The 17,664-nt window shown below is 41.0% G+C and overlaps 2 protein-coding genes across 2 annotated transcripts in view; both read left to right on the plus strand.

Annotated features, from left to right (window-relative positions):
* LOC111557322 (nuclear pore-associated protein 1-like) overlaps positions 1-13,985 on the plus strand; it is a 33,612-nt gene extending 19,627 nt beyond the window's left edge. The window contains 3 exon segments of the mRNA XM_045052601.1: positions 9,599-9,821; positions 9,913-10,857; positions 10,860-13,985. Of these exon segments, the coding sequence (XP_044908536.1) occupies positions 9,599-9,821; positions 9,913-10,857; positions 10,860-11,981 (2,290 nt within the window). The 3' untranslated portion in view covers positions 11,982-13,985.
* Positions 1-17,664, plus strand: part of LOC101081454 (solute carrier family 41 member 3) — an 837,990-nt gene that overhangs the window by 481,978 nt on the left and 338,348 nt on the right. The window lies entirely within an intron of this gene.

Here is a 17,664-nt window from a genome sequence, read left to right on the forward strand (position 1 = left end):
TCAGTTCAAAGCTTAACATATGGCTTGAACTCATGAATTGTGAGATCATGACCTGAGCCAAAACCAAGAGTCAGACACTTAACTGACTAACCCACCCAGGTACCCCTCAAACAGAAAACTTTTATGTCCCCTGCATTAGACAGCTGCTGAAATCTCAATTTAATGTTTCTTTTTTACTTATCTGAGCCACTTGGACTCTACCATGCATAGTTCAGACATCAAACTTTTTGGCAAGAGTTTATGCACATAATTCCAGGCTCCCCTTCCGTGGATGCCTCTTTTTTAAGACCCTCTCCCCTCATTTTTCAGCTGTTGTGTTTGCCTTGAACTCCGTCCTATGCCTTTTCAAGCCAGTAAGACCACTTTAGCCACTATCCAAGTTCTAGCAATCTCATAGGATAGGGTAAAGCTGTGAAATAATAAACTTTCTCAGGGACAGTTACTTCTTTCAATTGTCAATTCCCTTCTCTGCTCTCTTTAGTCAATCTCCAGTGTTTTCTTATTATATTGTACTTTATTTTATCTAGAATTTATAGTTCTTATCTGTGGGATGACTACGCTAATAGGAGATACTTAGTCATTACTGGAAGGCAGCTTCCTCCATCATCACACATAAAAGCTTCTAAAAGCTTCCTACATGATTCTAATGTGCAGTCAAATTTGAGAACCACTGACTTTAACCCTAATTTTTTCTTTTCTGAACTGCAACTAAATATATTCTCTTTAAGTTCTAGTTTAGCTCTAGCCTGTGTTCTCATTATTACACATTATCTTGTTTGTCCTGCCCACTATTAGTAAAAGGTACTGAAACACGGTATGAAGTGTATCCTTATGTAGTACGCCTTCGTGTTTTTAGCATACTTTAGGCTCCTGGTTGATAATTGATGAGTACTGCAAAAATTGATTGAAATCTAACATCTTCCTTCTTTAACTCAGACAAAATAGTAATAGTACAAAATACGAGTTTCACGAAGAAACAATGTATCTTTTCAAGTAAAAAGTGTAAGTTTTTCCATAAAAAAAACAGTTAAAGACAACATGTCACTAAATAAATCACTAATTATATAATTATTTAAATAATCTGGATTATCCAACATGGAAAGAGCATAGGGCAAAAAGAAGCAAATGATTTCTATTCTAAAGATCAGCTAATTTATAGTATTTCAGCAGTTGGAATCTATATTTTACATAAAATTTTAAGAGCTGGTATGATAATTCCTGATCAAAAATAACAATTTCTTAACGGAAAATTGCTGATCTTCCAGGATTTAAATGGTTTCATTTTGTTTTGTTTTTCTAGAATGGATTCTGAAATTGAGTGTTAGAAAAGGAGTAACAGTGATACGAAAGGAAAGAATAAAGACTACAATCTTTTGAAGAACATTTTCGTATCCTTTGGGAGAATTATAGAGGCATGTCAGATATACAATTTTATGAGTATTTTTTAAAATTAGATTTTAAAATTGTATTGTCCTTCCTTACTAGCACATAGGTAACTTTTCCACTGGTCAATTGCTCCCCAGTTAGCTGGAAACTCTGATGTTTTATTCAGTGCTGTGGGAAATAATTTTAAATATAATTTCTTTATTGAAGAGTAATGTATAAAAAGTGGGAAAATCATAAAAGTAGGACTCAATGATTTTTTACAAACAATCCAGCCATGTAACCAGCAACTAGATAAAAAAAAAAAAAAAAGCAGACATTAATTACCAGAACTTCAAGACCCTTCATTTTGTTCTTTTCCAGTCAACACCTAGCACAAAACACACATAAATAATCATTATGTCTAGTATCATAAACCACTGTATCTTCTTCACTTTGTATTTTATACAAATAGAATCATACAGCATGTACTTTTGGAGAGGTTACATTCAGATTATTCAACATTCTGTTTGAAATTCATTCATATGTTACATGTAATTATATTTTACATGTAATTATATCATTCATTCTTATTGTTTTCTATATTTTAGTCTGTGAATATACCCCAGTTCTACTTTTGATTGGTACTTGAGTAGTTGTCTGTTTGGGATTATTACAAATAAGACTGTGATGAACATTCAGGAATATATCTGTTGGTAAACAAATGTATGCATTTCTGTGGGATAACAGCTAGGGGTGGAATCAGGAATGAGTATATTCAGCTTTACAGGTATTGCCAAGTAGTTTCCAAAGTTGTTGCCCAATGGTAGGTACACTACTATCAGCAACATGTATAAGAATTCTGGTGTTCCATAACTTCATTTGCAATATCATTTCATCAATTCTCATGGGTGTGTAGTGTTATTATATTTTGGCTTTTATGTGCTTTTCCTGGATGACTAATGAAGTTGGCATCAGTTCATATGTTTATATGTTTATCATCATTTAGGAAGAACCTGTTTATGTATTTTGTCTAGTGTTCTACTGATGTGTCAGCTTTTATATAGCTATCTGTAAAGTACCTTTAAATGTACTGACAGCTTTATCAGATATATTCATTGTATCTACTCTTACCTTGTATATCGCCTTTATATTTTCTGAATCATGTTTCTTGATGAACAGTACTTAATTTTAATATATTCCAACTCATTCATTTATCTTTCATGGTTAATGTTTTTGTGCAATATTAAAAAAAAATTTTCCGACTACAAGGTAACGATTTTTTTCTATATTTCTCTTTAAGAGCTATAATGTTTATCTTTTACAAATCTGACCTGCAACCCACCTGGAATTAATTTTTGTGTATGGTGTGCAGTAGGATTCAAGATGTATATTTCTTCTAAGTGAATATTCAACTGAAGGACCCCATTTATTCAAAACACCATTCTTTCTTCCAGTGCATTATAATTTCAGGAAGATAGCAATCATTTAATAAGTGGAATCCTGGTGGCCAAAATATGCTTGAAGGATTGTTTATATTAAAGGAAATCAAATATTGTGGTAATAGAAATGATCTAGAGTAACAAGATTATCAAATAACAGAAACATCTTTATATTTTGAGCCAAAATTTGTTGAGCTCTTAAATAAGCTAGACTTCCATGCATCATTTTTTAAAAATTTTTTTTAATGTTTATTTTATTATTTTTGAGACAGAGAGAGACAGAGCATGAACGGGGGAGGGGCAGAGAGAGAGAGGGAGACACAGAATCGGAAGCAGGCTCCAGGCTCTGAGCCATCAGCCCAGAGCCCGACGCGGGGCTCGAACTCACCGACCGTGAGATGGTGACCTGAGCCGAAGTCGGACGCTTAACCGACGGAGCCACCCAGGCGCCCCCCATGCATCATTTTTAAAGTAAACATTTTATATTAAAATACCTTTAAAAGGGCATCTGGGTGGCTCCGTCGGTTAAGTGTCTGAATTTGGCTCAGGTCATGATCCCATGGTTCGTGGGTTTGAGCCCCTCTTTGGGCTCTGTACTGATAGCTCAGAGTCTGGAGCCTGCTTCAGATTCTGTGTCTCCCTCTCTCTGCCCCTGAAGGCTGGGAAGTCTAAGATCAAGGCACTGGCAGATTCAGTGTCTGGTGAGAACCTGTTTCCTGGTTCAAAGATGTGGGGCTCTCTGGGGCCTCTTTTAAAAAGAACATTAATCCCATCTGTAAAAGTTCCACCATCATGACCCCATTCACTTCCCAAAGCCCCCACTTCTAAATACCATCTTATTGTACACTGTTTCAACATATGAATTTGGAAGCGGGGGGACACAAACATTGATTTGATAGCAAATGGATAAACATAATATGGTATATTTGGTCAACTATTATTCAGCTTCAGAGAGGAAGGAGATTCTGACACATGATACAATATGGGTAAATCTTAAGATAGTATGCTTAGTGAGAGGCCTGGGTGGGCTCAGTTGGTTAAGAGACCAACTCTTGATTTTGGCTTCAGTCATGACTTCATGGTTTGTGGGTTCGGGCTCCTGATGAGGCTCTACCCTGACAGTGCAGAGCCTGCTTGGGATTCTCTCTCTCTCTCTGCCCGTCCTGTCTCTCTGTCTCTTTGGCAAAATAAATGAATAAAATGAAAAAAAAAAAAAAAAAGAAGATTCAGACTACATTTAAAAAAAAGGATATTATGCTTAGTAAAATAAGCTAATGACAAAAGGACAAATATCATATGATTCCACTTATTTAAAGTACCAACTGTGGTCAAATTAATAGGGACAGAAAGTAGAATGTGGTTGGCAGGGGTTAGGGGGATGGAAGTATGGGGAATTAATGTTGAATAGGTACAGTTTCAGTTTTGGAAAATGAGAAATATTCTGGAGGTGGATGGTGGTGCACACTACCGTGCACACAAGTGTGAATGTACTTAATGCCACTGAACTGTACACTGAAAAATGGTGAAAGTGGTAAACTAAATGTGTAATTTACCCCAGTTTTAAAACTTAAAAAATAAAGCTGGAAAAAAACCAATCATGTGGTGTCTCTGTATAATTATTCATAAATTTTTAAATTTTTTAAACGTTTATTTATTTTTGAGAGAGAGAGAGAGAGAGAGAACCAGAGCATGAGCAGAGGTGGGACAGAGAGAGAGAAAGACACAGAATCCGAAGCAGGCTCCAGGCTCTGTGCTAAGGGGCTCGAAGTCAAGAAATGTGAGATTGTGACCTGAACCAAAGTCGGATGCTTAACTGACTGAGCCACCCAAGTGCCCCATGTTTTAATATTAATTTTGAAAAATTCATCTCAGAGATGGGAAGTAGTTTGTCCAAGACCCTCAGCTAATACTTGCCTAAGCAGGTTTTAGCTAACTCCAAGGTAACCTATTTTTAACTATAGATAGATAGATGGTAGGTAGATGATGATGATGAAAGATAGATTTATAGATAGATAGACAGATAGACAGGACTTGCTACTTCATATCATAAAAAATTGTTTTATTGTTTTATTTTTTTCTGTTTATCAGTAAAAATATGATCTTAGTCCTAAGAGTTTTATAAATAATTGATAATTTTATATTTAAATCACCTTCCATGCATGTGCTCAAACCAAAATTCTGGGAATTATTCTTGATTTCTCTCTTAATTTTACCCACACGTAAACTGTTAGCAAGTATCTTTAGCTCTGGTTCCTTAACATCTCCTACATCTTTCCATCTCCCCACCTCCATCATTTCTAGCCTGGTCTAAAACACAATCACATTTCACCTAGACTATATTAATAGCCTCCTAACTTCTTTTTATATCCCCTTACGGTTTTTCTCTACAGATTTCATGGCCCAAAATAAACAAAAGCTATGACTCCTCAAGGATGGGTATACGTTTTTGTGAAGGATCAGATAGTAAATATTTTAGGCCATGTGGATCATACAGTCTTCACTGCAAATACCTAACTTGGCCATGTAGCATGAAAATAGCCACAGATAGGGACACCTGGGTGGCTCAGTTGGTTGAGCCACCGACTTCGGCTCAGGTCAAGATCTTACAGTTTGTGAGTTTGAGTCCCGCGTCGGGCTCTGTGCTGACAGCTGAGAGACTGCAGCCTGCTTTAGATTCTGTGTCTCCCGCTCCCTCTGTCCCTCCCCTGCTCACAGTTTGTCCCTCTTTGTCTGTGAATAATAAATAAACATTAATTTTTTTAATGAAAAAATAGCTGCAGATAATACACGAAGGTAAACAAAAGTGTGTGGTGGCATTTCAATAAAACTTGTTTACAAAAATTAAGATGCTGCTGAATTTGACCCACCCCTTCCCTAACTGAGGACTAACCAAACACTTCCCCTTGCCTTAGAATAAAGTACAAGTTCTTTAACTGACCCATGAAACTTTACATGATCTTGCCACTGTCTTATCTTCCCAAACTCTTCCACCATTTGTCCTACTCTGTATTCTGTATACTCCTTCTTTCCCTCACAATTGTTTGAACCTGAAAGTTTATTGTCAGCATATAACTTACACATCAACTCTTTATTCTGCCTGCAGTGCTCTTCTCCCAGACTTTTTGCACAGCTGGTGACTGATAATTTGCAACTCTTCTTCAACCCAGCACCTTGTAAGGAAAGGCCTTCCCATGCCACACAATCCAAGTGCTCCGGCTCTATGATGGGCAGTATAAATGACCCTGCTTTATTTCCTTTAAGACATTTGCATTTATCTGAAATGATTCTGTCGGCTTGTTATCCAGAGTGCATATTCACCTCTACCCTACCTCCCCAAAATACATTGTAAGCCTCAGGAGTAAGGGCCTATACCTTTCCTATTGCCTGTTCTGTTCCATCCTCCACCCCTACAATGGTTCCAGGCATATAGCAGGTGCTTGCTAAATTGTTTGTAACAGAAAACATGAAAGAAGTGTTTATGAGAGATTTTTATATGTATCTACTGGGTCTTCAGTTGAATGTAGAATAACTCATTAATGCCATAATTCAACACTTCAACAAAATTCCCAAAGATCATCTCCACTGACAATAACCCCAATAAGCATATTTAATTATAAACACAAAACTAGTCTGTTTTATACCCCCCCAAAAGTACATAAGTATGAAATTAAAGTTTAGTGATGTCATCACTCATCTTATAAAATCTTTCAATAGTTCCTAAAATATAGGATTTTTTAGCTTAAAAATATTGTGCTCTTGTGATGTTATAAACAAGCAAATGATGAGAAATTACATTAAATACACAAATATATTTGTATGATAAAACACTATTCCTGTTTTATTTCCTAAAGGTCGATGCATATGTTAACTGTTTATTTTTACAGTTTAATGTATTCGTTTACACATCACACAATTGTCCTTTCTTTATATTTTACATTTAAGCTAATTTCAAAGTAGGGACTTTTCCATTGAAGTGGCGCTTGCATAATATAAACACATGATTTCCATTCACAGATTTTAATGTATCATTATTAAAATAACCACTAAATATTATTTGCCTGCTCATAAATTCTAACTTCAGAATAAACAAATGCTCTTGAATCCGTTTTACTTCTGTGTTTTTACCAATAGGTGGCAATGAACATTCCTCCCTACATTTGCTTTACCATAATTGGAGACAACGTAAATCCTGTGTCCTAACAGTACAGGATTTTACTAAAGAGTAGTTACAGGAAAGAAATGTAATCTAAAAGGCAACCCATTCTTATTATCCACCACCTCCAATTTTTAAACTTTTCTTTAGATGTTAAGCTAAAATCATCAAGCAACATTTCTGTAGTAATCCCCGGTCTGTCTGGTGAGACCATGCAATGTAATTCTCTAACCATTCTATATGGCAGTTCTGAAGCTATTAGAGAAGTTATCTTTTCTGATGTAGCATTACAAATTTTATCAACCTTTTTTCCTGAGACACGGTATGGCTTCAGATGCTCCATGCTGCTTAACCTTTTTTTTTTTTTTTTTTTTTTGCTTATTTATTTATTTAGAAAGAGAGAGCAAGTGGGGGTGGTGGGTAGGCAGAGAGAGAGGATGGAGAGAGAATCCCAAGCAGGCTTTGCACTGTCAGTGTAGAGCCCAGTGCGGGGCTCGAACTCACAAATTGTGAGATCATGACCTTGTGGAACCCAAGGAATTTAACAAAAATCCCCTACCCCTGGACAAGCAGAGCAAGACTAACTCCATTTTGTGCTACACCCACCATCTCATGTATAACCCCCACCCAAGTCAAGCCACTGAGCACACCCTTACTGGAAACTGGCTCATATAGGAATGCGGAACCCCTAACCGCCAAAGAATGTAAGCCTTGCCTTTCACCCGCCAAACTTGCGCCCCAATTCTGATCAGAGTGATAGTCTAGTTCAGTTACTATAGGGTAAATTGTAATTCAATTGGCCACCTGCGTGTGGACTGACATGACTATGCAACTTTCTGTGTGTGTTACAATCTCATTGGCCACTGGCCCCTATAAAACTGCTATGCCACTTAACCTAGTGGTCCAAGTCCCTGCTCCACTGTGTCGGGTATACTTGGGCCCAAGCTTGAGCTTGCAAATAAACCCTCGTGTGTTTGCATCGGTATCGGCTCCTTGGTGGTCTCTCGGATTTGAAATCGGGGGCATTACAACCTGAGCCAAAATCAAGAGTCAGATGCTGAACTTACCGAGCCACCCAGGCACCCCAACTGCTTAAATTTCTTTGACATCTTCCAACTAGTTTGTGTCCATTTTAAAATACAACATCCAAGTGGAATCGTAGTGTACAACATAGGCAATGCAAAATTCAGTGGGACTATTATTCACCTTCCTTACGGATACTATATTTCTATTAATCCACCTCAAAACTTCACTGTCTTCCATCCGGTATGTCACACTAAGATTTTTTACTAGGATCATATATTTTTAAAAAGATCCTCAGATCTTATTCACATCTTGCATTTTGAAATAAGTTCAAACTTGTTTTATCTTTGGTGTCTTAATTTTTTATCTCAGCCAGTTGATATCACTTTGAATATTGATTGGTCTTCTGTTGTGTTTGATCATCTCTCCCAGATTTAATATCCACAATATAACAAATTTCTCTTTTTCTTTTTACCCAAATTATTGTTTTAATTTCTCAAGAATTCTTAACTGAGTTAAAAACTTCTGAAGTTCCAGAGTCTCCACCAGACATTTTATTGCTTGATGTTTTTACACTGGCAGTTGTGATCCACAACAGAAGACACCCACCTATATACTTAACTATGTGAATGGCATAAATCAAAATTTTGGTAATCAGGGATGTCAGTTCTGACTGAAGCATTTCTGAAATAGAGTGCACCTGAGTTGTATTTTAGACTTTCATCGTAGACTTGATGTATTACATGTAATTCTCACTATATACCACAAATATCATCAAAAGCTACTTTACCATCAGCATAATCCTTAGATCATAATTTTGACCATTCTCCCCAGTCATACTCATTCATATCTATATCAACTTCATTGCTCAAATCACATGAGGAACTAAAACTTTGTGAAAAGTCTTTCAATGTAACTTTTCAACCATCACTTCAATGGCCCGCAAAGAGTCAATATCTGTTGCCATCTTTATTTACTTATTTTACCTCTACCTCTATTATAGTTCTTCTTCTTTTTATTTATAGCTTAAATCATGAAGGAGATACCTCACAGCAAAACAAACTCCTGTCAGATTCTGTGCCACATGTTTACAAAGGCATCATTGCCTAATTGCAGCTGTGTTGGTCCACAAGCCACAGCTCAGAATTATTCAGTATGAAGCAGCAAGGGAGGCTTTGATGTAGAGCCCTTAACGCAAGACAATGCAAATGACATTTTCTAGCAATTTTTCCCCCATTAATGAATAGTACTTCAGGGAGTGTAAAGGCAAGAGGCATGCAATTTCTGAACTATTTAAATTGCTAATTACATCTGTACAGGAGGTGTATTCCTAATGCAGACAATTACAATGGCTCCTAAGTGTTTGTCTTACAGTTGCTAATTACTGCAGAAGCCAATTAGTCACCACCACACCCCCCACAGTCCCCAGGCAGTGGCCCTGCTGCTTGTATACCATAGCCACAGGCAGCAGGAAATCTATACAGCAGCCACTAGCTGCTGGCAGGAAGTCCCAGACTCTGGAGGCTAAGGGGCGGGGCTTTGGGGCCTCGCCCTTTGCCCTTTGCTGTGGTCACTTGCCATGCTGCACATGCGCGACCCTGTTTGTGTCATGTTCCAGGGAGGCGTCACAAGGGCCCGGCTCAGTCACTCAGGCTCAGTGCCTGATTAACTATGAAAGGAGTCAGAAGCTCAGGAGGCGCTCTCCAGCTTTTTTACTCCCATCTCACAATCATTTGACGCACAACCAGCCCAATATGGGCAACCTGCTTTGTAAGTTTCGTTTCCCACCCCCTCGCCCTCCGATGTCTGGCCGTGGTCGGCCCTTTCCCCCACCTTCTCCAGTGATGCTGTTCCACAACCTTGCGGGGACCACCCCGTTGCTCCTTCACTTGCCCTGGGCTCTGGGCACAGGCTATTCCACCTGGATCGTAGGCCTTACCAGCTAGTTTATACATCCAGCCAAAGAGGCCATACCCCATCCTGCAGGCCGCATGTACCCCTCTGGGGATCCTTCCCTTGGTGAACTGGAGTAGCTCTCCGAAAAAACCTGTGCTGTCTGCTCATAATTCCATGATGTTTGGACACTCCAGAGCCAAAAGGATCCCTCCTCTGGGGCGCAAATTCACTCTCCCACATTCACTATCTGAGAAGGTAGAGGAAGCTGTGGAGCCGGTACCATCCAGGCACCTCCCACTTTCTTGCCCATATGGGGTGGAGGAGAAGGTCCAAGAAGATCCCAGAAAAAACATGGAGGATCTTGTAGAGACCGAAGAGCAGAATGGTGGGAACAGGGTCCCCCATAACGTTGGGGACATACCATTAAAATCTAGTTCCCTGGAGACCAGTGGGCTTCTCAGTTCCTCACAGCGCAGCCCCACACCTTTGGACCTCCATCCTAATCCTCCAGGAGACAGTTTGAGGGAGAACACCCAGAAGTCTCTGATGAACTGCTGCCCTGAAGGCCACGTAGTCACCTCCTCCCATGGCCCAGCCGGAAATGTCATGCCTGACACAGATGCTGCAGTGCTCAGCGACCCAACCCCATGCTGCCCCTTACTGCAGGAGACATCAACAAAGGAAGTGTCGGGTGAAAACCATCAGCCTATAGGGAACACATCATACCTATCTAGGAAGGAGATACAGGTTAATGAGCCTTCAAGCATCTCATCAAGGAGCTCTTTTCCACCTGTATCTGCCAGCAGTAGGCCCTGCAAACGGAAAACATCCACATCACATTCTTGGCCACTGCCACCACCCCAGTTGTGAGGCCACGGCGAGTTGCCCCCACTTCCTAAGTTTCCTTGCATAGCTATTGACAAAAACCTGGACACCTTGAAGAATACCAAATGTCAGAGGAAAAAGATCTTGGAAGACAAAAGAGAGATCAAAGGAGACTGCTCAGACGCTCAGCCTGCCATTCTTTATCCCTACTTGCCCCAGAGACTGCTAACTCTCTGCTTTTGGCGAGTCACACTTTGCAAGTCCCTATTCCTACTGATGACTTGGCTGACCAATCTGCCAAGTTTCCGATTCCCTCTGTCCCTCCATCTTTAACACCAAACATTGGTCAGGAGACAGCACAGATAGTTTCTAAATCTTCTCCAGCTGTTCCTGCTGGTTTTGTTCCTCATCTTAGTTCCAATCTCATTTGTGGAATTCCTGTGAAGAAAGAAGGCCCTCTTCAGCCAGTCACTACTGTAACATATCTTATTTCTGACATCACCACACTTCCTAACACCTCAACCCCCTCCTTACAGCCACCCTCCTGCAACACAGAATCCCCAGTGCCTATGTGTGTAGATTCCCCCCCGCCTCCTATCCTACCCGCCCCTCTTCCAAGTCCTTCCACACATAGCCCTGTTTCAATTGTCCAGCCCATCAGTTCTAAGACAGTTGCTTCTACCATCGTAGCCAATGCATCTACATCTACCTCCAAGCTTACTTCAGGTCCTGGTGTATTCCACATGGACACCACACCCCTTTCAAAGGCTGTTATTTTCAGATCTCCCCAACAATCCGGAATGGGAGCTCCTTCATTTCCCCAGGGCCATTGCAGTTTGAAGCAGAGGTGCCCTGCAAAATCTCCAGTTTTCACCAGCCCACCTGGAGATCAGAAGACAGCCCTTCTCGCCAGTGTTTCTGTTTCCACTAACTTGTCCCTTACGGATTCTGGAGTCACCTCCACTCCAGTAGGCAAGCCCTCTACAAACTGCAACTCGGCCTGTAACTGTGAAGCCATGGACACTACATCACCATCTCAGGCTTCCATCTTCTGTTCGTCCCCTGAGCCCAGGGACAACCATTTCCCACTTAACATGGTGCTTTCTGGTTCTGATAACACACCACCCATGGCAGCACTGTGGTGGCCCATGATTCTATCCATTTACCTAAAAAGTCATCCATTGGACAGACCGCAATTTGCAACCACTCTGACCCAGGAATCACCTCTCAGCCTACAATTGGGCATCATAATGGGCAGCAGCCTGACAATTCTCACCTGATAGGAACACCAGTAGCCTCAACACAAGCTATGGGCCCAACTGCTCTTGTAGCCTAGCCCCCCGGAGACAACACAGTGAAGGCAGGTTTGGCAGGTTCTGCATCTATTACTACTCTCAGGATCCAGCTGGCCTCGAGTGACAAGCCAGGCATTCTGCCCATTGGTGTATCTACCACAACAGGCTTTGGAGTTGCCACGGGGATGCCCAGCACCAGGGATGGTGGCTCACCGTTAGCTGACAGTACTTCAGGCCAACATATGTTTTCGGGACCTACAGCCCCTATGGGCAGTGGTGTGTACATCCCAGGCCCCACTCATTCACAGGCATCTGGAGCATTCAACCTTGGGGCAGGACTGAACGGGGTACCAAGAACCATTTCTGCTCCAACTTTAGGTCAGACAACCTGGAATCGCTGTAGTGATGGCATGGCTGCTGCTGTAGGAGGAACAAATACCATCACAGTATTTGGACAAAATGCTAGTTCCACCTTGAATCCAGGCACTTGGGGCCCACCCATCCAAAACCCAGGTAGTGGAGCAGTGGGGCAGGGCTGCACTGTTCCCACAGGTGGAGACTCTACAGTCCCCACTACTCATAAGTGCCCCGGGGGCTCAATCTGACGGAGAAAACTTTCCTCAGGTAGAGGAGATGCCACCATGGAGAAGAAGACTAAGAGACCAGGCAGCTTCCCCCTTAAATCTGAGCAGCAGGGGGCCAACCGTCAAAAACCCAGGTGATGGAGTAGTGGGAGAGGGCCATAGAGTTCCCGCAGGTGGAAGCCGTCTTGTTATTGTTAGCCAGAAGTGCACCTGGAAGCCATGTACACAAGAACTAATTGCTTCGTGTGGAAGAGCCACTACCAAGCAGAAGACACGTGTATCAAGAGGCGTGTGTGTTTACCCCTACAGAGCCCCTCGGACTTGCCTAGCCACACTGCCTCTGCGGCAGTTGCAAGTGGCAGCACCAGCTCTATGCTTGGACCCACTTGTAGTTCCACCGTCCTTCCACGCAAATGCAGTCCTCCCACCCAGCATACAGATGGTATGCATGGAGGGGACAACGTGATTCCCATGAATCCCATTCTGTGTGAATGTAGAACCTAGTAGTTCTTCACATCAGAATAATTGTGGCCGACCCAATACAAACGCAGCAAGTGCCATAGAGGATGCAGACAGTATCACATCTGTGATGGCAGGCCTCTATGTCGGCACCCCCCATAATAACACTGGGAGCTCACTTACCCCTAACACAGGTGGTGCTCTGGGGAACAGCTCCATGCCTGCTATGACTGGATACACTTATGGTCCCTCAGCCACACAGAGCACATGTACCCCCCATCAGCACAGCGCTGGTGGTGCAATGGGGGGTAGCACCAGGAAATTTTAAACAGAACTTGGACTTGCCCTAGTCAGGTACTCCTCTGACTTTGGAAGATCACTGTGTGTTTCCTGGTCAACTGGGCCTGTGCTCTGGGCATGACTGGAGCACCTTCATAACCTGACTAGGACTTCACCTACACATTCCTTTCTTTTGTCATGAAGAAGGACCTAATATTCCTCTGCAAATTGGATATAACCAGAAATTGACTTCTTTGCACCAGAAAGGGGCCCAACCCCTTTAAGTGAAACTTACACTGATCTCTTCACACAGAAAGTGTGTACATTGTGTGCATACATGTATTTATGTGTATTTCTCTGCATGTGCATGTATTGGAGGGCAAGGGGCACATGAGCCCCATTTAGAACTACATCAGAAAGACACCAGATTCAAGGAGTTCTAGTGGAGAATGGAAGAAAGCTACATAAATCATCAACCGTGCCATCCCTGGCATGACTGTGAACTTGGCTGACCCAAGCTCTGGACCAGTTTTCTCTGGTCTTGGAATGGGCAGGATACCACTGCTGCCTGTAGGGGCTCCCTTTACCCCTACCTATTTGCCTCCATGGGCCTTTATCCTTCCCACATTGTGTACTTAACGTACATAAAACTTTGTTATTAATCTGTCTTCGCTCCTGTGTCTTTTTGACTCAGCAGTAGAGAAAGAATTTAGCTGTGTGAGTGGTGATGAGTTGAGCCAGACTTCACTATGCTGAATTTTCCACCTTGCAGTGACTGGGATTTAGAAGTGGCCACATGCTCTACCTGCACATACTGACTCCTGCAATCTTCATTTTGAATGTAAGGGATGACAATCCAAGAGGAAGTAAGGTCCAAAGGAGGGAGAGATGAGGTGACTCACCCTTGCCTCTTCCCTCTGTGTTTCGCTCTTCTTTCACCCCACTCTGACCTTACTAGGGCTAGATAACCTCTGATGTGTCAAAGGAAACCACTCAATGATTTTTTTTTTTAGAAATGTTTAAATGTTTTCTTTTGTGTCTTCTTATGTAATTTAGACTTAGGCCAGTCATTCTTACACATTCCTGTATCACCCAGAGAGGATAGATTTGAGCCTGGAGGAACAAAGGGAGAAAGGGCACATATCCGCTTTGAATTGTCAGAAATTTCAGTTTCTTTGAATGTATTGTGCTGCTTAAATGCAGTAGAAGAGATGCTCTTCAGTAAGTGACCCAGCTCTGTTCTAAATCACTAAAATATCAAATCACACAAGTTACAACTGTGCCCAGTTCTGGCTGACACTAGACTTTTTTGCTGGATCTCCACTAGACTTAAAAAGCAAAATTTGTGACTGTGTGGAGCCTACATTCTAGGTGGATGGGAGTAAAAATACAAACATGCAAATTATCTGATAGATTAGCCAGTAACTAATGTTATGGAGTATAAAGTAGCATAGGGAGCATTGAGATTTAGGCAGAATCACAGCTTTCAATTTAAACAGTGTACAAGATAAGCCTCACAAGGAAGGTGGGGTAAGAGAGGAGGACTAGGGAGGTAAGAGAGGAGGACAGAGAAGATGTGGGTTGAATTCCCTGCACCATTTATTGGTTGCACAATGACAAACGGTAGAGCCATCCTTCAAGTGTCTCAGTGAATTCAGTGCTTTTACATGGCCTATTTACCTTGCAAGATTTTTGGAAGGCTAAACTAAAATAAGGTAAGGAAGTTATTTAAATTATTATTGTTGTTTTGTTCTATAAATAAGGATAGATGAATGATATATAGATAGATAGATACATACATACATACATACATATATAATACATGGATGGAAATGGGAGATATAATATATCTACACTTAATGAGTTCCTTAGGCAATAATGTTGCCTTCACCAGGCAATTCGAATAGGAGATCCCATTTTAACAGGAGCATAAAAGTCCCTACTTTTATGAAGTAAACACGTAGAAAAATATGATAACTGAGCCTAAAAATGCACAGCATTGAGCCTAGTGCAACATTTATGAGATTAGCCCTGTACGAAGAAAGAACGCCAGTACATAGAGGCTGCCGGATCCCTCCAGGCACTCTCTGCCTTTTTCATTTACTCTGAGTTGTTTATTACAGTTCCAGAGGATCAAAGTTCCTTCTTTGTGCTCTGTGACTGCAGAGAATCATCTGCCCTTTGTAGTCAGAACTGACTCTCAGAAGCAGTATTGAAATCCAGTTTGCTTCTAATAGTCTTGCACCCTCTCTCAGGCATGCCTGGTAATATTTCCAGGGACAACTTTTAAACATTTATATTTCCCGATTTTTTTAAAGCCTTCAAGCTAAAAGTAATATCCTGATAAGACAAACAGCTAACAAATATGTGATAGATGTAAAGATTTTGAATTTTATTTATTTATTTATTGTTTTAATATTTTGGAGAGAGAGCACAAGTTGGGAGGGGCAAAGAGCCAGGGACACAGAAGATCTGAAGCGGGCTCTGAGCTGACAGCCGAGAGCCTGATGCAGATCTTGAACTCAAACCATGAGATCATGACCTGAGCTGTAGTTGGATGCTCACCCAACTGAACCACCCAGCTGACACTTGAATTTCATGTTTTGATGCACTTACACAGTAGAAGCAATTTCTTTTTTTAAATCTGTTTTAATGTCTATTTCTGAGAGAGAGAGAGAGAGAGAGAGAGAAGCAGAGAGAGGGGGACACAGAACCTGAAGCAGGCTCTAGGCTCTAAACCATCAGCATAGAGCCCGACATGGGTCTCGAACCCACGAACCACAAGATCATGACCTTAGTTGAAGTTGGACGCTTAACCGACTTAGTCACCCAGGCGCCCCATAGAAGCAATTTCTAAATAAACAGAAATATTTTGTTTTTATGAAAATAATACATAAGCATAATAGCAACTTGAATCATATTGAAGTGTACCCCTTTTCTCCTGAGTTCCCCTCTCCAGAGACAGGTTTTTGCTACTTTGATGTCATCCCCTTAATTCTAAACATTATGCTTATCTTGCTGTATCATGACATACTCACTTTAGACAATATTTTTACCACTCTAACATTATGCAGGAAGATAAAACTCCACTACCACTGTTTTCCCTCCCTCTTCCTTTCCAATATGTCATATTCAATTAATTTTGCTGCTTCTCTCTGGTAACTTCATGTAATTTTGCTGGCTTTCTTGGTGAGGAAAGTAGTAGCAGAAGGCTAAAAGCACTGGTTCTGGAGATGGACCCCTGGAGTTAGAATCCTTGTTCTTCTGTTTTTATTAGCTCTGTATCCCTGCAAAATTTACACATCCTACCTGTACCCATTGTTTTCTCATCCATAAACCAGAGAAAAGGATACCTCTCTACCTTATGGGATTGTTTGTGATAATGCAAATAATAATGCATTTGTATCCTAGTGTGTCTAGCACACAGAAGAACTCAAGAAACTTTAGCTATTATTCTTTATATCTTGTGTTATTAATTTTCACCTTAATCTCATGATTTTCTTTATGCACGAGGCTGTGCCCTGCAGCCCCTCTACCTTTCCTTTCCCCTTGTACGAATCACCATCTGTGAATACGTGCTTGCTTTTGTTTGTCTGTATTGTTAGCATTGACATTTTGCCATACAGTTGTAGCAGAGTGTTCTGTGTTTTATCCACAGGTTGGCTCTAAGGGTTGAAAACCAACAAACTGTGTTGACGAAGTATTGCTTAGTTCTGGGGAAAATAGTGTGAGAGGATTGTATTTTCTGCTCTGTCAGTGTAGTGCTCCGTCTTTTCTTTAACATCAGGTGTTCAAAATCATGCTACATTTTAGTTTGGTTTATACTTTTCATGTATCTTAAATTATTTTTCCTAAAATTTGTACTATTTCTCTCTTTTAATCCTTGCACTATTTGCACATTTAAAAAAATATTTTTTTTTCAAACTTGATATTATTTTCTTTACTTGGCTGGGTCTCTTCCTTCCTTTTCTTCCTTTTCTTTCTTCCTTTTCTATGCACCTCCCTTACACAGTTTGGAAGCTATAACACCAAAGGATATGATCCCAGAAGAAAGGGGGCCAAAGGGACTACTCAGACTGCCTTTAGGCTAGGCCAGAAATGCTCACTAATCACTAATTATGAGAAATGCATCATTCTGGCCCCATCATCCTAATTTTGTAGCTTTGTAGGAGAAACAGCACTATGGGTTTCAGCTAGCACTCCAGGTAGTCCACATTTCATATTGTACCACACTAGGCCATCAGTGAGAGCTCACCAAAGATCCCATATGTTTTATAAGATTAGAAATTTTGTATAGCATTTTGGGCTAAAACTCTTAGTGATAAGCAGGACTTTTTCCCTGCATC

Source organism: Felis catus, chromosome A2 (genome assembly GCF_018350175.1).
Source record: "Felis catus isolate Fca126 chromosome A2, F.catus_Fca126_mat1.0, whole genome shotgun sequence".
In the NCBI taxonomy this organism is placed as follows: Eukaryota; Metazoa; Chordata; class Mammalia; order Carnivora; family Felidae; genus Felis; species Felis catus.